General features: G+C 47.7%; 1 protein-coding gene across 6 annotated transcripts in view; it reads left to right on the top strand.

Annotated features, from left to right (window-relative positions):
- Positions 1-25490, top strand: part of LOC140408957 (protein FAM149A-like) — a 176296-nt gene that overhangs the window by 68932 nt on the left and 81874 nt on the right. The window contains exons 1-4 of one of the 6 annotated variants that reach the window (XM_072496910.1): positions 6893-7557; positions 10881-11098; positions 22880-22993; positions 24867-24999. In XM_072496910.1, coding sequence (XP_072353011.1) covers positions 10941-11098; positions 22880-22993; positions 24867-24999 — 405 coding nt within the window. In that variant the 5' untranslated portion in view covers positions 6893-7557; positions 10881-10940. Of the gene's footprint in view, positions 1-6892; positions 7558-10880; positions 11099-22879; positions 22994-24863; positions 25000-25490 lie in introns of those variants that run through there. The other 5 variants (XM_072496909.1, XM_072496912.1, XM_072496911.1 and 2 more) reach the window with 5 other exon arrangements.

The following is a 25490-nucleotide window of genomic DNA, read 5'->3' as shown; positions in this document are numbered from 1 at the left end:
TTCCCCCTCTCCCCCCAGAATGCCCAGCAGCCGCTCCGAGACATCCTTGACCCTTGCACCAGCGAGGCAACATACCATCCTGGAGTCTCGATTGTGTCCGCAGAACCGTCTGTCTATTCCCCTTACGATCGAGTCCCCTATCACTAGCCCTGCCATTCTTCTTCCTGCCCTCCTGCACAGCAGAGCCAGTCATGGTGTCATAAGCCTGGCTGTTGCTGCTTTCCCCTGGTGCGCCATCTCCCTCAACATTATCCAAAGCGGTATATCTGTTTTGCAGGGAGATGGCCGCAGGGGACTCCTGCACTGCCTTCTTGCTCTTGCTCTGTCTTTTGGTCACCCATTTTCTATCTCCCTCAGTAATTTTCACCTGTGGTGTGATGAACTCAGCGAACGTGCTATCCACGACATCTTCAGCATCGCGGATGCTCCAAAGTGAGTCCACCCGCAGCTCCAGAGCCGTCAAGCGGTCTAACAGTTGCTGCAGCTGGACACACTTCTTGTATGTGAAGGGATCCGGGTCAGTGGACATGTCCCTGAACACCCACATCGCACACAAGGAGCATGACATGGGTCTGGGATCTCCTGCCATGTCTTAAACCTTAGGTTAACTTATACAACTACAATTCCAAAAAACAAAAGGAAAAAATAAAATAAATAAATAGACAAATGAAAAGTAAAACTACTTACCAGGGCTAAAAAGCAACTCCTCACACAGCTTCGAATTCCCACCTAGTTTCAAATTCCCAAACTCCCTCTTCGCTGTATCTTCTCTGGCTCACTGGGAGAACTCACTGGGTGTTATAAGTTGCTCTTTTAAATTGGCCTGAGTTGACTCCCTCCCACCTGCTAAAGTTAGATCAAAGTATCTTAAGGTGACTGACAGTTAACCAAACAGTTATGTGAATGAGTGGGGCAGCCCCTTATTAACCTTCACTGCACAATTCTAGATTAAACTAAATTCCTGAAATTTAAACACTGTAATAAAGTTACTGTGAAAAGCCTCTAGTCGCCACACTCCGGCGCCTGTTCGGGTACACAGAGGGAGAATTCAAAATGTCCGATTCACCTAACAGCACGTCTTTCGGGATTTGTGGGAGGAAACCAGAGAACCCGGAGGAAACCCACGCAGACACAGGGAGAACGTACAGACTCCACACAAACAATGACCCAAGCCGGGACTTAAACCTGGGACCTGGATCTGTGAAGCAACAGTGCTACCCACTGTGCTACCGTGCTGCCCTAAAGCATTCAGGGGTGTGGTATTAATCAGGTTAAAAGGGTTGTTTAAGAGTCTGGTAACAGTGGGGAGGAAGCTATTCTTGAATCTGTTTGTGCGTGTTCTCAGACCTTTGTATCTCCTGCCTGATGGAAGAAGTTGGAAGAGTGAGTAAGCTGGGTGTGAGGATTCTTTGATTATGCTGTCCGCTTTCCCCAGGCAGGGGAGGTGTAGATGGAGTCAATGGATGGGAGGCGGAGTTGTGTGATGGACTCTCTGAAGTTTCTTGAGGTCTTGGGCTGAGCAGTTGCCATACAAGGCTGTGATGCAGCCAAATAGGATGCTTTCTATAATGCACCTGTAAATGTTGGTCAGAGTCAGTGTGGACATGCTTAATTTCCTTAGTTACCTGAGGAAGTATAGTCTCTGTTATGCTTTCCTGGTGGTAGCTTCAATGTGGTGGACCAGGACAGATTTTTGGAGATGTGCACACCTAGGAATTTGAAGCTGTCGACCATCTCCACCTTGGCCCCGTTGATACAGACAGGGGTGTGTACAGTACTTTGCTTCCTGAAGTCAATGACCAGCTCTTTAGATTTAATGGCATTGAGGGAGATTGTTGTCGTGACACCACTCCACTAGGTTCTCTATCTCCCTCCTGTATTCTGACTCGTCATTGTGCGAGATCCGATCTACTATGGTCGTGACGTCAGCAGACCTGTGGATGGAGATGGAACCAAATTTTGCCATGCAAAACTTAATAGTTCTGGAATCATGCCTATGTCTGGAAGCTGGAATTGTTGTTATTTGTAGCAAGAGTTCTCTCAGCCACAGCTTTTTGTCCAAAACGACTGAAACACTAGCTCCCATGTCCAATTTAAAGTTTTCTGAGTATAATGATATGCAAAAGGCAAGTTTGTACATAATGTTGTGTACATAATGACCTCCGGCCACTAGGTGGCAGTGCAAACCCATCACGTGACCCTGCGGTCTGTGAGTTCGGAGTAGGTCGTGCTGGAGGATAGACGTATTTGCACGCAAGCAGGGACAGTGTGTAATACAGCAAAATTTATGGATGATGCCAAAATAGGTGGGAAAGCAGGCAGTGAAGAGGAGATAAAGTGTTTACAGATGGATATAGATAGGCTAGGAGAATGGACCAAAATTTGGAAGATAGAGTTTAATGTGGATAAGTGTGAGGTTATCCATTTTGGGCAAAAAAATAGAAAGGCAAAATTATTATCGAAATGGAAAGCAGATTCAAGATGCGCCTGGGCAGAGGGATCTGGGTGCCTTTGTTCATGAATCACAGAGTCGTTATGCAGGTACAGCATGTAATTAAAAAGGCAAATTGATGTTCGCACTTATTGCGAAAGGACTGGAGTATAAAAGTAGAGAAGCGTTGTTGCAATTTTGTAGGGTGTTGGTGAGACCACATCTGGAGTATTGTGTCCAGTTTTGGATTCCTTATTTGAGGAAGGATGTGGTGGCATTGGAGGCAGCTCAGAGGAGGTTCACCAGCTTTGATTCCAGGGATGAAAGGGTTGATGCATGAGGAGAGATTGAACGGTTTGGGCTTATATTCACTGGAGTTTAGAAGAATGAGAGGGGATCTGATCACTGTATATAAAATACTAAGAAGGATTGATAAAATAAATATAGACCAAATATTCCCCCTGAGGGGCACTCTAGAAAGAGAGGTCACTGATATAGGTTGAGAGGCAGTAGATTTAAAACTGAGATAAGGAGGAACTACTTCTCGCAGAGGGTGGTGAATTTGTGAAACTCACTGTCCCATCGTGCAGTGGAGTCTGAATCATTAAATGGTTTCAAGAAGGAGATAGATATTTTTATGATTTAAATAATGGGTTAAAGGGATATGGGGAACAGGCAGGGAGGTGGATTGGAGACCAGGAAGAGATCAGCCATGATCTGATTGAATGGCGGAGCAGGCACGAAAGACTGAATTTCCACCTTCTGCTCCTACTTTCTATGTTCCTAAGTGGTACTTGTTCACATCATTAACACCTTGTATATCAGAGAAGATTGGGGGATGGTCGGGAAGTGGGATGTGAGAATGTGGATTAGGTAAGAACATGCCATCATCTTCCATGGCTTCGGCCCCGTCGCTGGCCAGCATCTCAAATGATGACCAATACACTCTTCTTTATCGAGGTGAGGGCAGGCATCTAGTGCAGATTCATCAATACTGTGGACTAAAAGAGTTAAATGATGAAGATGGATTGTACACCCTGGTGTGAGTGCCTGTTTGGAGCCTGCACATTTTACCTGTGTCTGTTTGGGTTTCCTCTGGGTGCTCTGGTTTCCTCCCATAGTCCAAAGATATGCAAGTTAGGTGGATTGCTCCTTAGTGCCTAAAGGTTAGGTGAGATTATGGGGATGGGGCAGGGGAGTGGGTCTGGGGAGGGTGCTCTTTCAGAGGGTCGGTGCAGACTCGATGGGCCAAATGACCTCCTGCACTGTAGGGATTCTATGATTCCATGTCTATCTCCTTCTGGTTAGGCGCTGCTGCCTCCGCTCTGTACTGTCAGGTACTGCAAGAGGGATGTGTCTAAGTGAGGGTGGCGCAATGTGTTTGGGTGATATCCCTGTCATAGTTGAATAACTGACTGTGAGAAAACTGACGAATAGATATGGGTCTTGTAGCAGTGATAAGTGTGGAAGGACCATATGATGCTATGAATGGGAGAGAGTGAGTTGTGATAATGTTGGTAGGTGAGGTCAGTGAGCCTCTTATGGCACTGCAGCCAGGTACTTGGAGTTATACTGCTGACTGTGAACTGCTGACTGAGAAGGCTATCTGCTCCCACTGCCTTCTCAGTGTTTTCTGGCTCCCAGTGGGTGGAAGACCTCTCTCCTCCTGTCCACCTCCAGCTTCTTTCTCCTTGGGCAGACGCTCAGTATTGAGGTAACATGCTTTTCAAAGGGTTCTGACATGTTTGATCAGCACAACGTGGGATCTGCAGACTCTGTCACATGTGGGGAAGATGGTCTTGACTTCACCTCTGCTCATTCCCAATCAAATCTGTCGATGTGCTTGGCACCTTGCCAAATGAACCTTCTCCGATTTGGTCAGCCACAAACCAAGGACCTCCATGAGTCGCTGGGAATGTTTTTTTTAAAAATAATTTTTATTAAAGGTTTTCATAAAATATCAAAAACAAAATGAGAAAGAAAAAAGAACCCAACAGGGTTAAGTACAAAACACAATCTAAAAAAGCAACCCCCCAAACCCCCCCCCCGTACCTAAATAATAAATTAACATTAACACCCCGACTTAAGACAACAGGTGTATACACCCCCTCAGACCCTTCCAGTGTAAATAACATAAACAAAAACAAAGTAACCCCCCCCACCCCAAACTGCTGCTGCCATTGACCAATGTCTATCGTTCTGCCAGAAAGTCTAAGAACGGTTGCCACCGCCTAAAGAACCCGTGTACCGACCCGCTCAAGGCGGATTTCACCCTCTCCAATTTAATGAACCCTGCCATATCGCTGATCCAGGATTCCACACTTGGGGGCCTCGTATCTTTCCACTGAAGAAGAATCCTTCGCCGGGCTACCAGGGATGCAAAGGCCAGAATTCCGACCTCTTTCGCCTCCTGCACTCCCGGCTCCTCTGCCACCCCAAATATTGCGAGCCCCCAGCCCGGTTTGACCCTGGATCCTACCACCCTCGACACCCTCCTCGCTATGCCCTTCCAAAATTCCTCCAGCGCTGGGCATGCCCAGAACATATGGGTGTGATTTGCTGGGCTCCCTGAGCACCTAACACACCTGTCCTCACCCCCAAAGAACCTGCTCATCCTTGTCCCGGTCATGTGTGCCCTGTGCAGCACCTTAAACTGTATGAGGCTGAGCCTCGCGCATGAAGAGGAAGAGTTCACCCTCCCTAGGGCATCTGCCCACGTCCCCTCTTTGATCTCCTCTCCCAACTCCTCCTCCCACTTACCTTTCAACTCCACCACCGAGGCCTCCTCCTCCCCCTGCATCACCTGGTAAGTTTCCGAGATCTTCCCCACTCCCACCCATCCCTCCGAGAGCACCCTGTCCTGTACTGTGTGTGGCAGTAGCCGTGGGAATTCCACCACCTGCCGTCTGGCAAACGCCCTTACCTGTTAGTACCTGAAGGTGTTCCCCGGGGGGAGCCCGTACTGCTCCTCCAGCTCACCCAAGCTTGCGAACTTCCCGTCCACAAACAGGTCCCCCAACTTTCGTATCCCTGCCCTGTGCCACCCCGAAAACCCTCCACCTGTTCTTCCTGGGGCGAACCGGTGGTTCCCCCGTAATGGGGTCCACGCCGAGGCCCCAACTCCCCCCCCCCCCCCCATGCCGCCTCCACTGCCCCCAAATTTTGAGGGCCGCCACCACCACCGGGCTTGTGGTATACCTCCTTGGAGGGAGCGGCAGCGGCGCCGTTGCCAGCGCCGCAGACTCGTACCCACACAGGACGCCATCTCCAGCCTCTTCCATGCAGCCTCCTCCCCCTCCATCACCCACTTGCGCACCATTGTCGCATTGGCGGCCCAGTAGTACCCACAGAGGTTGGGCAGCGCCAGTCCCCATCTCTACTCCGCTCCAGGAACACCCTTCTCACCCTCGGAGTCCCTCGCGCCCACACAAACCCCATTATACTCCTGTTAACCCGCCTGAAAAAAGCCTTCGGGATAAACACGGGGAGGCACTGGAACAGGAATAAAAACCTTGGGAGCACTGTCATTTTGATTGACTGCACCCTACCCGCCAGGGATAGCGGCAATGCGTCCCACCTCTTGAACTCCTCCTCCATTTGCTCCACCAACCTTGTAAAGTTAAGCCTATGCAGGGCCCCCCAGCTCCTGGCCACCTGGATGTCGCTGGGAATGTTTGACCTCTTCTGGGATGCTTTGAGGAAATCTTGGAAACCTTTTTCCTGTCCTTCTTGGAGTCTCTGGCCATGACTGTGTCTCGAGTAGGGCAATTGTTCTGGGAATCTAGTGTCAGGCATACGGACCACATGCGCTGACCAGCGGAGCTGGTTTTGAGTGAGTGCCTGCCTCCAGCTCCAGCCCTTCACTGCTGGAAGAAAGGAGTGCAATGTTTTCCTTGCTGTCTTCCTTGTTTTCCTGCTGGTCGAACACACATACCCTTTAACAGAGATGGGTTGACAGCCAGTTGGCGGCATGGTTTGCACTGGGCTGCATGCTACTAACATTTAAATTGTAACAAATGGGCATGGGTTAATCAGGCATCGCAATTCCTGCACCGGTTTTTGGGTCCCATCCAATTTTCCCCCTAGGTGTCTAGCTCTTCTCTTTACCATCTGTCACTGTTTGCAATACATTTCATAGTCCTTTCAATCTGTGATACATTTACTGGAAATAAGCTGGGGAATTTCACGTTGAGTTTCAGAGGAGGAGGAATTTGTTGATGTATATATAATTATGTTAGAGGATTCATGTGTAGGATTTATGAATGGCTGATTTGCATTCAAAATATAAGTCACGAACTAAGCTGGTCAAAAAGTTACAGACTAAATTACCCATAATCCCCCAAAATAAAGATATTCTGATGCTAATTTTTCGAATATGAATTCCTAGTAGCTTGCTGCAATTCTGGTGGCGCTTTGCGACGCTGTGTTCACAGTTTCATGGATGACCACTTGCATGCAGTTCACAGCAGCTGTTACTCTGGTTTGCTGCCTGCCTGCGGCTGGTGGGAGGAGAAAGTCTCTCAGTGAAAATAAATAACTCCATCCTATATTGGTGTAGCTGTGAGTCATAGTGCGCCTGTCATTTACTGCAGAGCATTCTGCTCCATACGGCAAAAATCGAACAAATACCAGCAAACAAACAACTCTTCCGATGACACGTAAAGCACCGCTTCATCTCTGAAAACAGTGCCCATGTGCTCAGGAATTCAGCCTAGGATGGTATGGACAGTGGACGAGGACATGCAATACTTTGATGGTTCTGCAGAGCTGATGTTGATATCACGGGTATTTAATGTTTGCAAATTAGGGGAATCCTTTGGGACGCTTTATCTAGAATTTGCATTTTTTTTGAAGAAAATCTGAAGACTGCCAGGTGGAGAAATGCTGTCTCGGATCGGACACCCCAGCAATATTTATCTCCGCACTTGCCTTTTGTGCTGTGTGATCTGAATTCAGGAACACTTCTTTGATCTGACGGGTTTGTGATTTAATGCTTGACTGATGCATGGTGCCAGCGCCGTGTTTCCTCCCAGTTTTGCCTGTCTTTCCAGTAACCTCCAGCAACTGTATAAGGGCAGCAATAAGGAAGGTCAGCTGAACAGAAACCTGGGCCTTATTGTAATAGGGTGAGTATAGGAAACGTCCACTACGTGATAAATTTAGTGATCCTTTGTTAGGCCTGTTAGAGCATTATGCATTTCCCAAAATAGGCCCGCATTCAGTATCAATTCATAGACTATTAATGGATCTTTTTTCAGACGGAATTAAACTTGCTCTAATTATCTAGTTGAAGAGCATGGTTTTTAGATTATTTGTTTCTGATATTTCGAATGGACAATGACAATTATTTGTAAAGTATGAATTATTAAGGCTCACAGGTTTGTGCTGGCAGACACTAAAAGATCAGTGTTCTCATTCGTTTCATATTAATCCTAGTTTGTTTTACAGATCAGATGGAAATAAAACATAATTCGCCAGTATTGTTTATTTTTAGCCTTTCAGCATTTTCAACAGTTAAAAAGTGTAAAGAAGACATGCAGTTGCTTTTTCAATGTCATTATGAGAGTGCAATCTTCAAGCAGAAGATTTAGATTGATCTATTTTAGATTAGATTGATCTGTATGAGATTCACCTTTATTAACCTTCATTTTTATTGAGAAGCAAACACAATTTATTTGCATCAATTGTTTGGAATTTAGTGGGAATAATGATATTTCCTCATTGATATAATATTTACCATTTTCCTAACCATAATTTAGTTGCTGTTGTGTCAGAATGTGAGAGATTTTTTGGATGTGCAAAATTGACATTGAATTTAAAAGGTTTTCTGTAGGATGTGTTTGGGTATTCATAACCCTCATAAATATCAAATGTTGAGAAAGAGTTCTCGTTAATTAGACATGGTTCTTCTGTCTGTGATTGTTAAAAATATATAAGTGTAGGTAATTTACTGCCCACTTGCAAAACGGCATTGTGACTCAGTTGACTATTATAGGAATGGTTTGATGTTTATTTCTATTGAATTCAATAGAAATTATAATGGGTCAGTTTTGAGGATGGAGGCTGATCAGCACCACCAGTCTTATACCCAGGATACCCAGGCAGCAAGTTGAAAATCTATCTGCTGATTTTTTTTTTGAACCATGGCTGGGATTTTGTAATCCCGAGGAGAGAAAAACGCTTGATGTTTACCTGAAAGAATGCTGCCCACGCAAAGTTTTGTTGGGCTCTAGAATAGTGTTTTCCAAACGTTTTTCTCAGGACCCACGCCGGCCGACCTTCGCAACCCATGCCAGTTGACCAGCGGACCTTCACAACACTCGCTATGTTCGCTTACCTTTAATGTGAAAGGGGAGCCTGGTTGATCCTCACGGTCTCACTTGAATCGGGTTCAAAAGAGGAGAGGGTAATGAGCATTTCAGGTGCAGACTTCAGCTAGTGCCTTGTGTTGTCTTCATCTTGGGGGCTGGTTTAGCACGCTGGGCTAAATAGCTGGCTTTTAAAGCAGACCAAGGCAGGCCAGCAGCACGGTTCAATTCCCGTATCAGCCTCCCCGAACAGGCGCCGGAATGTGGCAACCTAGGGGCTTTCACAGTAACTTCGTTTGAAGCCTACTTGTGACAATAAGCCATTTTCATTTTCATTCATTTCATCTGTATAAAAATGGAAAATCCATTCTCGAAGATGTAGACTGTCGTGAAGGGCAATAGCAACAAAATGCGTGTTTTACTCAGCACTGGATACTTCTGGGAAATGTTACTCCAGAATGTTGACAGCCTCATGGGATTTTGGCATATTTTTAATGTGGTATCACAGGTCAGCTAGTGCAGTGTAGTCTTTTAACTTGGAATCAACTCTAAATTAATAACTGACTCTGATGACTCAACCTCAAAAAGAATTTTTCACTTCTCTTTCAAAATCTGAAACTTCTCTAATTTACCAGTACCACCCTGCATATAACACATATGAACTTTGCATCCTTATTTGCATTGGCACAATTGACAAAACCATACCTCAGGAAATCATCTTTATACTGCTTTGTTCCTGAGTTAAGTTTCTTCTTTGTAGGCTGTTACTCAGAGGCCCATGAGCTCTATACAGAGCTAACAGGAGCGCAGCTCTGGCCTGCGCTGGACCTCCCTGTGCTGCTCTCTCCAGCAGATTTTATTGTTCAATAGATAAACTGCCTATTTGAGTCTCTGGCCATTTCTTACTTTTAAGAAAATCATTCATCTTCACAGTTCACTTGCCGTGGTTGCCTGCAGCTGGAAAATGGAAGCATGACTGCTCTGTGATTTGGCACCAAAAGCACGTACCTGGAGGGTGCTAGATGCCAACTGTGTGGGCAGGATGCGTAACTTGACCTTGTTATGCAGGTTTACAGATCTCTGAGGATAACAGGGCAGGTAGATAAGGTGGTTAAGAAGGTCTATGGGATTCTTGCCATTATGAACCATTTAATGATAAATGCAAAAGCAAGGAGGTTATGCTGGAGCTTTATAAACACTGGTTAGGCCCCAGCTGGAGTACAGTGTGTAGTTCTCATTACCACACTGTAGGAAGGAAGGGATTGCACTGGAGAGGGGAAGAGGAGATTCACCAGGATGTTGCCTAGCTGGAGGTTTCAGCTATCAAGGGAGACTGGATAGGCTGTTGTTGCCATGGGTGACTCAGAAACTGGTCTAACTTTGCGCCTCGGAGATGGTCTAACTCCACGCCATGGGGCCTTGGAGATGCCTAGCCCTTGCAATGGAGCTTGTTAGGTCGGGAGTGCAAGATATAGGTTTGTTACCTTTATCACTTACCTGGGAAAATTGGCAACACTGGGAATAGAGGTGGGGCTTCCAGGATCGGGCACCAATCCCCATTTATGAATGGCTCCAGAGCTGTTCTGACTCCATAAATATCTTAATATCTGTAATCTCTCTAATCTCTTAACAATTCTGGCCCTTTAAAACTAGTTCATGGGGTTCTGCATACTGAAACTGTATATTAAGGGTTGTTAAGCACAGAAAATAAGTGGATTTTAAGAATCCTGCCTGATGATTACAATGAGCAATTTCTGGCCCCTTTCAAGCCTTTTTCAGTGCTCCTACATGACTGGTAAGGAGACATTTTGTGGCACAATAATACATTTGCCAGAGGTATCACAAGTGGGTCATTGAGTTTCCCAAAGGGGTATCTTCTCGTGTTTGCAGTTTTTTGTAGGAAGAAAGTTCGGAGCAAGCAAGTAATACCAGGTAGGTCAAATGCCTACTGATATGAACATCTACATACAGAGGTCTATATATATATATATATATTATGTTAGGACACCCTGGGCTAGTGCACGGTCAATTCTAACCCTGCAAGCCCCATATTCCCAACACAAGTGAATTACCCAATAATTTGTTTAAAGTTTCTGAAATTTTTCTTTTCTCTCATTTTCTTGTTCCTCTCTCCGGTCCAGCTTCGATTCCTGGCTTGGGTCACTGTCTGTGCGGAGTCTGCACGTTCTCCCAGTGTCTGCATGGGTTTCCTCCGGGTGCTCCGGTTTCCTCCCACAACGTCCCGAAAGACGTGCTTGTTAGGTGAATTTAACATTCTGAACTCTCCCTCTGTGTACCCGAACAGGCGCCAGAGTGTGGCGACTGGGGATTTTCACAGTAACTTCATTGCAGTATTAAGGTAAGCCTACTTGTGACACTAATAAAGATTATTATTGTTTTCCTTGGAGCAGAGAAAGCTGAGGGGGGACCTGATTGAGGCGTATAAAATTCTGAGGGACATAGATGGGATGGATAGGAAGGTACTTTTACCCTTAGTGGAGGGGTCAATAACCAGGGGGCATAGATTTAATGTAATGGGCAGGTAGTTTAGAGGAGATATGAGGGAAAACTTTTTCGCCCAGAGGGTGGTGGGCATCGGAACTCATTGCCTGAAAGGGCAGTTGAGGTGGGAACCCTCACAACTGTTAAGTATTTAGTTGAGTACTGGAAATGCAAAGGCTACCTACCAAGTGCTGGAAAATGGGATTAGAATAGTTAGGCGCTTGATGGTTGGCATGAACACGATGGCCTGAAGGGCTTCTTTCCATGCTGTAAAACTCTATGACTCCATGGGTGTGATCAAACGGGCACACTGTGCCTGAAAATCTGTGTGCTGCGGAACAACCTGGGCCGATAGAAGCTGGGATCTACCCAGCTCGCAAGATCTAATGCAATTTCGCGAGACGTTGTGATGTGAATCCCAACCATTGTGGGCGGGATCACTTTTTGGCAAATCTGCATATTAGAGCGAACGTTCAGCACTGGTCTCCACAAATGGGGACCAGACGGAACGGCACTCATGGGGGTCTCCCAAGGGATTGGAGGCCCCCAGGTGCATGCCCTTATTGAAGGGTGATACCCTGGCACTGCTGGCCTTCTCCATATGCACCATTCTCTGTTGACTTCACCAACTCTAAATGCCCAAGCATTTGTAAAAACTTGTATAAGTAGATATAAATCAGCAACTGACCTTAGAATGATTGATTATCCCTATAAATTGTACTGTGAGGGTGATGGGGGAGGTGTTGAACGTACGTTCAGCTGCCTGTGTTTAAGAGGAGGCATCAGTAGGGGCAGCAAAGTTGAAAATGGTCACAGTCTATGCTGACTGACATAACGATTTGCCTGTTTCGCATAATTTTGCCACCCACACATTTCCAATGTTCCTAAATAGTTTTTTCTTAAATCTGCGACATTTTAATTTTCTTCTGAGGAAATGAGATTCCACATTTGTAAAATTATATTTTTCAGTAGTAATTAGTTCATTAGAATTTAGTATGTTCTTCAAAGTGTAGTTCTTCCTGATTGAACACAGTTTTTCAACGATCTTTACAGTGAGAAGAGGTCATTCGTTTAAGTTCATGCCAAGTCAATGATTTCTACGCTGATTCCCTCCATCTGCACAGATTGCAATGCACTCCGATTTGATCCCGGCTCTGGGTCACTGTCCGTGTGGAGTTTGCACATTCTCCCCGTGTTAGCGTGGGTTTCGCCCCCACAGCCCAAAGATGTGCAGGGTAGGTCAATTGGCCACGCTAAATTGCCCCTTAATTGGAAAAAAATAATTGGGTACTCTAAATTTTTTTTAAAAAGTCTTGTTTTCTGTACTGAGGAGCTCTGCTTGCCGGAGCTCCTCAGTGCTGAAGGAGATTGGGCTGCCATTTAAAAATGGTGACCCGATCACTCAACCCCACAACGTGACTCTTGAGCAGCCCCAAGGCCCCGACGCACCTATAAGGGGGTCCTCAGGGCCCCCCGCAACCCACCGCACTCGTGCTGGGTACCCCAGGCCCGAACAGCAGCGTGGGACAATTGCCAGCTTGGCACCTTGGCAGTGCCACCTGGCACCCTCCCCTGAGGGCAAGCATCCTGCTCAGTGATTAATTTATTAATGGCACGGCATGGTGGCACAGTGGTTATCACTGCTGCCTCGCAGCGCCAGGGACCTGGTTTTGATTCCAAGCCTCAGGCGACTGTCTGTGTGGAGTCTGCACTTTCTCCCGGTGTGTGTGTGTGGGTTTCCTCCGGGTGCTTCGGTTTCCTTCCACATTCCAAAGGTGTGCGGGTTAGCTGGATTGGCCACACTAAAATTGCCCCTTAGTGTCCAAAGATGTCTACGGGGATGGGGGCGGGGACGGGGGGCGGGGGCAGGGGTAGTGGGTGTTGTTAGGCTGCTGTTTCAGAGGGTCGGTGCAGACTCCATGGGCTGAATAGCATCCACTACACTAGGTATTCTATGGATTTCTTTGGAGATTGCGTTAGATCTCGCAAGCTGCGACGAGCCGGATAGATCCGCCGCATTGCCTTTCGGGCGTAACCTGGCCGGTAGATTGCACCCACAACCTGGTGTTGGATGGCAAGGTCAGAAATCAGTTTCCTTCCTTAAACAACTTTAGCTTCACATTGCAAATCAGTAACCATGGAAACTCACCTCTAACGCAAGTAAAATACCTCTTGAAGCTGTGTTAATTAATAAAGTAATTTAATTAAAAGCACGTTTGCGGGCACCATGAAATGCTTTACTCTGTTCGAGGTGCTACTAAAATACAAGCTGTCAAAGTGAAGTTGCTATTTAAAATAAAGCGAGCATTGCATCGATATAACACCTTATGACATCTCAGAAATATGTCAAAGCAACCCCCACAGAGTTGTAGTGGTCAGAATTATTAGAGGACACTTGTGTGTTTTGTAAAGCAGAAGATATTTCATTTTTCAAAATTTGATATAAGCTATTATTATTTTGAAAGTCAATTGTTCAGCTCTCCAAGTGGACCTGTATATTAGAGCAACAATGTGCTGCTTCCTGGATTGGTAGTTCTGGGGATGGAGTTTCTGCTTTAAATCAAAGGAATGCGAGATTATACTCAAGAATATGATTTTTGTGTTCATCTTTTTTCGAGATTAGAACTAGAGGATATAGTTTTAAAAATAAAGGGTGGAATTTTCTAAAATCTGGCAGAGTGTCAGGTTCTGATTGAAAACTCTCCAGATGCACAGTAGAACTTTGCATAGTTTATGCCATCACTCTGGCAGGGCGGGGCCTGATAGAGCCTCCACAAAGATCGAGGTGCCATCTTTAAAGGGTGCCCCAATCTGCGAGAGAAATAAACTCTCCCCCCCTCCCCCACAGACACTGAGGCCCCCCCAAAAGTATCCCCCCTACAAATATCGGGATGACCTCTCCCAAATCCCCCACCCCCCCCCCCCAAGCGAGCATCAGAGCTCTTCTCTCCTCCCAAACACCACGCAGGTATCTGGGAATTTCCACCCCTCCACGCAGGTACCGTGTGCATTACCCCCCCCCCCCCCCCCACCGCCACCAAGGAGCAATGGCAGTGTCATGGTGCTAGAGGGCAATGCCAGGGCATTGCCCAGCCATGCTCCTCACCACCTGAGGGCTATACTTATCAGTGTGCCCTGGCATGGTCATCGCGACATGTTTTTGCTTTTAAAAGCCAGTAGTGATTTGCCCCGGTGTGGCTTCACGCCAGCTGATATATTGATATTGATATTTATTGTCACATGTACCGAAGTACAGTGAAAAGTAATTTTCTGCGGCCAAGGGAACGTACACAGTACGTACATAGTAGACAAAAGAATAATCGACAGAGTACATTGACAATGATACATCAACAAATAGTGATTAGTTACAGTGTGAAACAAGGGGCCAAACAAGAGCAGCATAAGGCGTCGTGAATAGTGTTCTTACAGGGAACAGATCAGTCCGAGGGAGAGTCGTTGAGGAGTCTAGTAGCTGTGGGGAAGGAGCTGTTCCTATGTCTGGATGTGCCGGTCTTCAGACTTCTGTATCTTCTGCCTGATGGAAGGGTCTGGAAGAGGGAAAAGCCTGCGTGTGAGGGGTCTCTGACAATGCTGTCTGCCTTTCTGAGGCAGCAGGAGGTTTATACAGAATCAATGTGAGGGTGGCAAGCTTGTGTGATGTGTTGGGCTGAGTTCACCACACTCTGCAGTTCTTGTGATCTTGGACCGAGCAGTTGCCATACCAAACTGTAATGCAGCCGGATAGGATGCTCTCTATGGCCCATCTGTAGAGGTTTGAGAGAGTTTTTAAAAAATGTTTAAAAAAAAATTCTCCTCATTTTTCACATATTTTCTCCCACATTTACACCCATCAGCAAGATATGTCAATCCCCATAATAACAACGTCCCATCCGCACACCAACCCCCAAACCTCAACCTGCATGTTTACATAAACAAATGGCAAAAAGGAATCAGGGATTACCCGTAGTCACCCTTAATCTACACAGCCCCCCCCCCCCCCCCCCAAAGTCTCCAGCTCCTCCCGTCCACTGCCTCTTGTAAAACTCCTCCTCCCACCCTCGGTTCCTTCCCCCCCCCCAACTTTCCACCCCGGCTAGACCACTCGGACCCTGTTCTGCCAGGCTCCGATGGCCGCAGCCCCTCCCTCCCACCTCACTCCCGTTCACTGGCCGGCTTAAACCGGCCAGCGTGGAGGCCCCCGCCCGGGTCCCTTTCCCCCTTGCCCGGCCCTAGGAAAGCAAAAAAAACCCCTTTTAGCACACAAACCCCACATATCCACCTACACCCCAAAGAGCCTTCATTTCGAGTGAAAGTCCTGTCCCTTCCCTTGTCCAAATATATACAACATTGGCTCCTTTAGCCTCTACACCCACGCGCAGTGAAACAAAAAAGAAGAAAATACAGTCATGAGGTTACATCGGCACATGGCCATTCCTCAATTTGTCAGTTCTGCCACAGTCCTTCTGCCTTCGCAAACTCCTCCGCTGCTTCCGCCGTTCCAAAATAAAAGTCCCTGAACTTATAAGTCACCTCAGCTTCGCTGGATATACAATGCCGCACTGCACCGTGCTAATGTACAGTGCCCTCTTCACCCGGTTGAAGGCAGCCCACCTCCTCGCCAGCTCCACCGTAAAGTCCTGGTATACACGTATACCAGCTTCAGCCCACTGCACCACCCGCTTCTGCTTGGCCCAGCTCAGGACCTTCTCCTTCAAACTGTACCTGCGGAAGCACAGAGTCACTGCCCTTGGCGGCTCACTCGCCTTTGGTACAGGCCTCCACGACCGATGAGCCCAATCCAGTTCATATCGGGAGGGGTCCTCCCCCTCCCCCTCCCCCAATAGTTTTGCCAGCATCGTGGCAAAGTACTCAGTCGGCTTCGGTCCTTCAACTCCTTCGGGCAGCCCCACAATCCTCAAATTCTGTCGCCTGGATCTGTTTTCCAAGTCTTCCATTTTTCCTCGCAGATCCTTGTTAGTGTCCATCACCTTCCACATCTCCTTCCCCATCGAGGCAAGTTGATCACCGTGCTGCAATAACGTCTCCTCCACTTCCTTCAGCACCTCCCCTTGCTCTCGCACGTCAGCCACTGCGCTCGCCACCGCCGTTATCACCGGGGAAACCACCTCCTCCACCAGCGCACTCAACACCTCCCTCATCTCCTTCTTCACCGTCTCCATGCATTTCGCAATCTGCGCCAACTGCTTTTCGAATTCCACAGCCATCACCTTAGTTAGTTCTTCAGCCGTAAGCACTGCGGCCTACCCTGGTGCTCCAGCCTCCATTTTCTTTGCTGACCCCGCGGTGACCTTTTCACTCCCCAACGGACTTTCAGCCGCTTTTTTCACGGCCGTTTATTTGCTGATTTTTGACATCCTTCTTCTCTGTGCTGTCCCCCGACTTTTACTGCCTTCGTTGGCCCCAGGACCGGCCGTTACTCCCCGACAATGCCGTTCCCGAACGGAAGCCCTCCAACGCGCGGCTGCCTCCCGCCCGCCGTCACCGGAAGTCTCCGCGTTTGAGAGAGTTGATGCAGACATGCTGAATTTCTTTAGCTTCCGTAGGAAGTAGAGACGTTGTTGGGCTTTCTTGACTCTTGCATCAACATGAGTGGACCAGGACAGACTGTTGGTGATGGTGACCTGTTGAATCCCACGTTTCTTTACCCGTCAGTCTGGCCTCAATAAAAGTCGAGATGGATTTGCAGGTATAACATTAGTTATTTTATTCAGCTTGCAAGCTAAACTTAGTCCACAGTGATACAGATAACATGTTGCTCTCTGCAGCTCCGGGACTAAGTGTGTCTCAGACAAAGAGCTCCGTACTGATACATTCAAATGGCATCAAGTTTCACATACTCGACGCCCATAGGTCATCCTATGTCCCTCCTGGCCTGTTTGATCTATTCTGATTGGCTCACTTCCAATCCCTTTCTCCGGCCCCTATCAATCCAGCATCACTCTCGTAGACACACCTCTTCCTGCTTTTTCCATGCGGTCTAAAATCCTTTGTCTCTGAACTAACCAGAATCAAAGTGGCTTATTTCTACATTACATTAACTAATATCTCTAAAGTAACTATTTTATATCACATTCGTCATTCCCTCCTTTTATCATTCCACGATAACCGGACTATCCAATCCATAGCTATGGTTCCTCATCTTAAAAAGATCCGTCGCTGCATTTCCAATTCCTGTCTTAGCCCCCCTCATCTGCTTCACCCTCATGGATTTTAACAGTTACATTTTTTGGGGCGTTGATCTGATCCAGTGCACCCCGCATTCGACCCATCACACATTTAAGGATGGGCAGGCCCACAAAGATGCAGCCGATAGCTACCACTAAATACATGGCCATATTTATCAACCAGTCCTTCCAACCTCCAAATCCCCAGTTACCCCAAGAGCCAGGATCCTGCATCCCGTCCAAGTGATCCTGTATGCGATCCATAAATTTAGTGATGTTAGCGGTCAAGTCTTGAACTCCCATGATACACTTGCCCTGCACTATGGCGCATACCCCACCCTCACGGGCCAGAAGATAGTCAAGAGCATACCGGTTCTTCATTGCAAACAACCGTAGCTGAGACAACTCCTTGGTTATTGCCCCGAGGGCTCCCAAGGTTTCATTTCCCAAGATGGTAAGGCCACAAATAAAATAATTCCTATCACTGACAGCCAAGGAACCCCCCACACCTCCTAGTGTCAATACGCTCAGAATCCCCCACCCGGCTGAGTGGCCCCGGTTGGGTGCAAGAACCTGAGGTTTTTTCCAGTTCTCGCAAAATTCAGCAGAGACTGCCCGGCGTGCTAACTGATTATGCAGGTTCCACGCCGAAGGGCAGGGGACTGTGGTAGGGACTAGAGTCCCTATAGCAATTCGGTGGGGAAATGGGGGTGGCAAAACGTTGGTCGCAGTACCATTAAATAAAAAGTAGTATCCTTGCTCCGTGTGCAGGCTGGCATCACAATCAGCATATCGGTTGCGTAAGGACCCCCCAGTAGCCCAGTTTATCCAACTTTGAAACACCCATTCGGGCCGCCTAGCAATGCGGAAAGCCCTAGTCCCATAAGTGATATGAGAGACATTCGCCCAGCCACAAAGGAGCTGGACGCCGCGTTCAATGGAACGCAAGTGGTGTTGTAACAAACGCATTGGCCAGACGCCTGGGTGATGTGGCACCTCCTGTCCGTACAGGTGGGGAACAGACATGTTATATTTGTGTCCACCTTCAGACCCTCAGGAACTTAAAGCTATCGACCATCTCCACTTCGGAGCCATTGTTGTAGACGGAGGGTGTGTGTCGTGCTGTGCTTCCTGAAGTCGATGATCATTTGCTGGGTGGGACAATGTAGAGAGGGTGGAAGTAGCCGTGTTAAGCCTTTTAATTTGATTTGAATTTACATTAAAATAGGCTAATCAGTTTCACACCCTTCTGGAAGTGAACCTGGTTGCCGATGCAAAACCCATTTTGTCCTCTCACATGATTTAGCGGCTATTTCGGGCTTTGAGCTTGCGTCTAGCGAAGTCGCTAGATCACGACCAAGGCGTCCAGATCGAGCATTGTTTTCCCTCAGAGAGTCATTAGTCTGTGAAATGCTAGAGAAGAGTGGAGGCTGGGCCAATGAACTTATTCAAGACTGAGTTATGTATGTTGTTGGTAGACAAGGGAGTCGGTGGTTATGGACATCAGACAAGAAGGTGGAGTTCAGACCACAATCAGATCAGCTAGGAAATTACCTCACACCAACTTTAATAAGCGATCTATAAAAAAGAAATCAAAGTCCAATAGATTTACAAAACCTTGTTATTTTTAAATCATTTTGAATTGTTAATAAGTTGTTCCATGATGGTTTTGTTCCAGCATTTTTCCATTGAAAGCTAAACTTGCTCGGCATTGAGTTCAGCCTTCCGTTTTTGTGCCTCTTTTATGCTCTATATCTGATTCAAATGAATTTCTCACCTTTCCTCAACCTCGGTTAATGTGTGACTGGGTCCAATACAGCTATACTCCATTGTTTCCAAGAAACATCTGCATGGACGATCTTTGAACTCTAAAGAACAGAGACTGTAGAAATCATTTAAAAATATGCTGCACCGGAGAAGGAAGTTCTGGGGTAAGGGCTATTGTAACCTTTCCTCCCATTACAGGGCGCATTTTGTGCAGAGCCACCTATTTCCTTCGCTTCCTTGCTGGCGATCTATCGTGACATTTGTTGAAAACATACATTGGAATACGCCGTCTGCCTTTCATTAATCGCTGTTTATACTTAAGGATTTACATGAGGGAACTAAATATAATATCACCAAATTTGCAGGTGACACAAAGCTGGGTGGGAGGGTGAGCTGTGAGGAGGATGCAGAAATGCTTCAGTGTGATTTGGACAAGCTGAGTGAGTGGGCAAATGCATGGCAGATGCAGTACAATGTGGATAAATGTGAGGTTATCTGCTTTGGTCGCAAAAACAGGAAGGCAAATTGTTATTTGAATGGTTATAGATTGAGAGAGGGGAATGTGGAATGTGACCTGGGTATTCTGGTATACCAGTCATTGAAGGTAAGCATGCAGGTGCAGCAGGCAGGGAAGAAGGCAAATGGGTGTTAGCCTTCAGAGAGATTTGAGTACAGGAGCAGGCATGTCTTGCTGAAATTATACAGGCTCTTGGTGCAACCACATCTGGAATATTGTGTGCAGTTATGGTCTCCTTATTGAGGAAGTATATTCTTGCTATCCAGGCTGATTCCTGGGATGGCGGGACAGACATATGAGGGGAGATTGAGTCGTTTAGGATTATATTCCTTGGAGTTAAAAGAATGAGTGGGGGGGTCTCATAGAAACCTGTAAAATTCTAACAAGATTGGACAGGGTAGATGCAGTAAGGATGTTCTCGATGGCGAGGGAGTCCAGAACGAGGGGTCACAGTTTAAGGATATAAGGTACACCATTTACAACTGAGATGAGGAGCAATTTCTTTGGCCAGCGAGTGGTGAGCCTGTGGAAATCGTTACCACGTAAAGCAGTTGCGGTCAAAACATTGTACGTTTTCTTCTTTTTTAACTTTATTTTTTCCAATTAAAGGGCAATATAGCATGGCCAACTTGCCTACCCTGCTCATCTTTGGGTTGTGGCAGTGAGACCCACACAGGCATAGGGAGAATGTGCAAACCCCACATGGACAGTGACGAGGGGCCGGGATTGAACCCAGGTCCTCTGCACCATGAGGCAGCAGTACCTTATATTGTATGTTTTCAAAAAGGAGTTGGATATAGCTCTTGGTATGAAAGGGATCAAAGGATATGAGGGGGACAGGTTACTGAGTTGGATGATCAGCTATGATCATATATAATGGTGGGGCAGGCAAATAGCCTGCTCCCGCTACAGTTTTCTATGTATTTGGCCAGGATCTAACCAACAAGAAACAGAGTCCGTTGCGTCGGGAACGACCACGCTTTCTAACAGCACTCTTTTTTTTCTGGCCTCAGCGCGGAACGCCCTGCCGAGGCTGCACTCAGTCGCATTTCCTGTACTGAGGAGCTCCCTAACTCACCTTTTGTTGGGTCCTTGAGCCCCCCGTACCCCACCTCATAAGGGCAGGGCACCCCCGGGCCCCCCGATCCCTGGCATGGGCAAAATGCCACTGGGCCACCTTGACACCACCAGGCTGGCACCCAGGTGGCACTGCTGGGTGCCCAGGTGGCACTGCCAGGATAACAGACTGGCAGTGCCAAGGTGCCTGCATGGCATCAACCGCATCACGGTGCAACCCTGCCCAGGTACCAACCAGCTTAGGGCCTGTGATTGCCTGGGAACCCCCCCCCCCCCCAAGTGCTGTTCCGCTGACCCCGTTTGTGGGCACCACAAAACTGGCTGGGTCTCCTTGGCAGGTTAGATCTGGCGTCAGCAGATATCGGTGAGCTTTTATAGAGATCTCGTTAGATCTCGCGGGGTGTGACGACCATCGGGAATCTCAGAAGAGGCCTCTCACAGGATCTACTGGTCGCATCCCGTCCGTATTCCGGCGGAATGCGGCCGGTAAATCGTGCCCTCTTAAGTTTCTATGAGGGCCTTGACAGAGTAGAGAGGGCGAAGCTCTTCCCACTCGTATGAGGATCAAGAATGAAAGGGCACAGAGTTAAAGTGATTTGCAAAGGAAGCAAATGTGATGTGAGTTTTTTTCACATATCGAGTAGTTTGCGATGGCACTGCCTGGAATTGTGGTGGAGGAGGGTTCAATCGTGGCATTCAAGAGGGCATTAGATGATTACTTGAATAGCACCGGGGTGCTGGGGAATGGCACTAAGTCATGATGCTCGATGGGAGAGCCAGTGTAGCCATGATGGGCCAAATGCCGCCCTCCTGTGCCATAACAGTTCTGTCATTCTGTGAACTACCTTTTTGGTGGTTGGAGGTGGGGGGGGGGGGGGGGGGGGTGGTATAGGGTGCATTCCCTCCACCTGAATGGTGAGGCCTGAGGTGCCCATGATACTGGAGCCACTGTGGCACAAGCTGTCACCCCAAGATGAAACCAACATCGGGCCCTTGCTCGTGTTGTGTGTACTGGATAGAATAATAGTATACAATGTATCAGGAGGAGAAGTGCAAGAACTATGCGGTGGGAATGATGAGAACAAGACCAGGTAGAGCGGCATGGTGGCACAATGGTTAGCACTGCAGACCCATAGTGCCAGGGACCTGGGTTCAATTCCAGGTCATGCATTACAAGCCAGCTGTCTAGCCCACTGTGCTTGACCAGCCCCAGTGCTAAACCAGTCCCAGAAAATCCTTGTCCTTGGGGATGAAACTGTGATGCATGCCGCCTCCTGCCAAACAGACTTTATTGTAGGTTAGCTGACCAGTGGATGGGGACTTGCCAGCAGTCCACTGCTTCAGGGGGTTATTTTAAAATGATACAAAAATGCCCTCCCCAACCTTTGGAGTCCAGGCACTGACACCAATAAGGGCCCCTAGATGGAACCCACCATCTGTTGCTATCCGATATACCTACAGCAATGGCAATACCTTGTGGTGATATGCCTGTAAGCAATGTCATAGATGGCTGGTTGTGCGACCTCCAACCAGCAGGTGGTGGTACAGACACATCATGCTGTCTCAAGGCAGTGGTCATGTGACAAGGAACTCCAATATAAGTGGGGGTACATCCGCTCACAGGAGATGGTTATAAGACGTACAAGTGGACAGTCGTGCCTCGGGTAGTTCCAGAGGAGGATAAAGAAACTCCATGATAACTTGCTCTGTAAAAGATGGTTATCTTCAATAAAGATCCTGATTTGGACAAGTCTTAATTCGTTTGGTAGATTCCTTGCTCGACACCGAACCCCAAACACAACATGCCTGTGCTCGACTGAGGGCAGAGAAATGGGAACTCTGAGCTCAGGAAGTCTATCCCTTGCTTTGAAAACATTAGTTTCATTCCCCCCTCCCCCACCCACAAAGCAGTTACGATAAGGTCCTATGGTGTATTTTGGTCCTGGTAGAGTTTGAAACCCACCCACTGTTCTTTCAGTTGGACTCTGCCGAAACAGCCGCAAGATTTCAGGAAGGAGTTTGTTTTGAAATTGGCATGTCAAGACGACGTGGACTATGTTCCTTTAATTACTTGTCTTTTACTTTCTATCAGAAAGGGAATATCAAAAGGAACAGCTGACTATCACCGCTTTCCTGAGAAAACAAATGATTCTCTCCCAGCTAATTTTACAAAACATGTTCAAGGAGCAATTCAGAGTTACATCAGGTAAAATGTTTCCATGCATTATTCAAGAGATAATTAGGAAGAAAATGTAGAGTTATGAATGATTAATGCACCTGGGAATTAGTTCAGTCATGAGGTGCAGCCAGGTGTAATTTTTGAATATAGGTGTATTTGCTCTGACTAGACTCCTGACATATTGTGCGGGATTCTCCAACCCCCCACTGGGTCAGAGAATCGCCAGGGGGGCGGCACGCCCCGCCGCTGGCTGCCATATTCTCCGGCACCGTTTTTCGGGCGGGGGCTGTGTTCACTCCACACTGGTTGGGGGCGGTTGGCAGCGGCCCCTCCCGGCAATACTCAGGGCCCTGATGGGCTGAGCGGCTGTCCGCTTTTGGCCAGTCCCGCTGACGTGGGTTACGCATGGTCCCACAACCATGGCGGGACCTGGCAGGTAAGACGGCTGGGATGGTCCTCGGGGGTGGGGGGTCACAATGGTCTGGCCCACCGATCTGCGGGCGGGCCTGTGCTGTGGGGGCACTCCTTTCTTCCGCACTGGCCCATGTAGGCTCCGCCTTGGCCGGCGCGGAGACTGGGTCGCCTGCGGTACCGCGCAAGTTCGAGATCACGCCGGCCCTTTGGCGCATGGATGAACTCGCGCAGTCCCTTCGCCGCCGGCTGGAGAGGCGCCAACCCCTCCGCCGTCCACCTAGCCCCCGAGACAGGTGAGAATTCCTCACCTTGGGGGCCTGTTGACGCCGGAGTCGTTGGCACCGGTTTTCCCTCCGGCGTGGGGACTTAGTCCCTGGAAAGGAGAATCCTGGCAATTGTGTTTTTCTTTAAATAAAAAGATATAAAGCGAAGATAATGGCCGGGTTTAATGGAGTCCGCCGGGCTTGATGATGGCGGGAGTGGGTGGGGAATGCTGGGAGAATTGGGCTGGTGTAGTCACTTCCAATTTCCAGCATCGGGAAAACTGAGGGGCAGGAAGGGATCCGACATGAGAAACTCACCTGATGGTGGTGGGATGCAAATTAGGCTCATTAACCAGACATTTAAAGCCAATTATATCTGAGATTGCTAGAATTCAATAGTGGCTCGGGGATTTAATGGGACTCGCATAAGATCTTCCCTGGCTTCCAAAGGCCACCCAGCAAACCCTGTCAGGTTAGCTAGTGGCCTCATGGTGGAGGGGGAGTTGTCTCTCGTTCACAGGCACTCGGTGCCCGATTGAGGGACCCAGCTTCGGGAAGCAGCATTGTCCTGAATGCCAACCCCCTGCTCTTGCCTCCGACCCACTCCTCACTGGCAGCCCCCTCCCTGCAAGACCCATCCCGCCATACTCCGCAATCTCCAGTGATCCAGCACTAATCTCTGGCAAAGGCCTTGGAGTATTACCGGCAGTAGTTACTCTTCCCAGTGGGATTGCTGGCAATGGAGAACTGTCAACCTCTCATTGGCCGGTAGCTCGTGGGGTCGGTATTTCCACCCTTTGGGGCCTCGATCACAAGGGAGGTTTGCTGCTGGCTAGTTAGGTGCTGCACTGTCAGTCGGGCCGTCTTTCAGTTGAGGCATTGAGCTGTAGCCGGTCTGCCTTCACAATTGAGCTAAGAATCCATGGCACTATTTGAAGGAGAGCAGGGAAGTTAACACCAATAGCCAGTGACAGTAATTTATTTCATTATTGTTTGTGTGACTTGCTGTGCACAAAACCGACATTACAACAGAGACTCCACTTCAAAAGTACTTAATTTGCTGTGAAGTGGTTTGAAATATCCAAATGTTGAGGAAAGACGCTATACAAATGCAAATTTTTTCTTTATTTTAATACCATATTAGGAGGAAATTCTAATATTCCAATGACTGAGCGAATTCCTTGTCAGGTGACAGAAAGTAACTTTCTTTTTCTCTTCAGTAGTGAATCCATTGTATCGGAATCATCTAGTGGGCAGACCACACCTACATATCTTAACAATTCTTGGTCTGCAATCCAGAGCTATACAACAGGCCTGTCCACAGAGCGCAGTTCAGTCTACTCCTGGAGAGATGATGTGAGTATCGCAGGGTAACAGAAATTCTGGGAGTTATAGACAGGAGATGAGGATGCTGGGATTAATGGACAGGGTATTAAGATGTTAGAGAATCACAGACTTGTTGCCACGCAGAAGGATCCATCTGGCCCATCGTGTCTGCACCGGCTCTCCAAATGAGAGGCAGGTGACCAGGATGTTGGGAATGAAATATAGGGTGGGAAGGATACTGGGAGTGAGAGTTGGCAAGTAAAGGATGCTGGCGGTTACCGACAATGTGTCAAGGATATTTGGGTTTACAGATTGGGTGTAAAGGATGCTTGGTATTGTACAATTCATCTGAATTCTGAGTCGGTTTCTTGTCTGCTCTAAGCTGATTGTTTGCTTCCAATTCTGAAATTTAAGGTGGGATTTTCCAGCCGTTCTTACTGGTGGGATTGGCCAGTCCTTCTGATGGAGAGCCGCTGCGAGGCTGCTAACAACAGGAAACCCCATTGACATTGGTGGGATTG

This window comes from Scyliorhinus torazame, chromosome 3 (genome assembly GCF_047496885.1).
Source record: "Scyliorhinus torazame isolate Kashiwa2021f chromosome 3, sScyTor2.1, whole genome shotgun sequence".
In the NCBI taxonomy this organism is placed as follows: Eukaryota; Metazoa; Chordata; class Chondrichthyes; order Carcharhiniformes; family Scyliorhinidae; genus Scyliorhinus; species Scyliorhinus torazame.
This window is presented reverse-complemented; position numbering and strand designations above follow the sequence as displayed.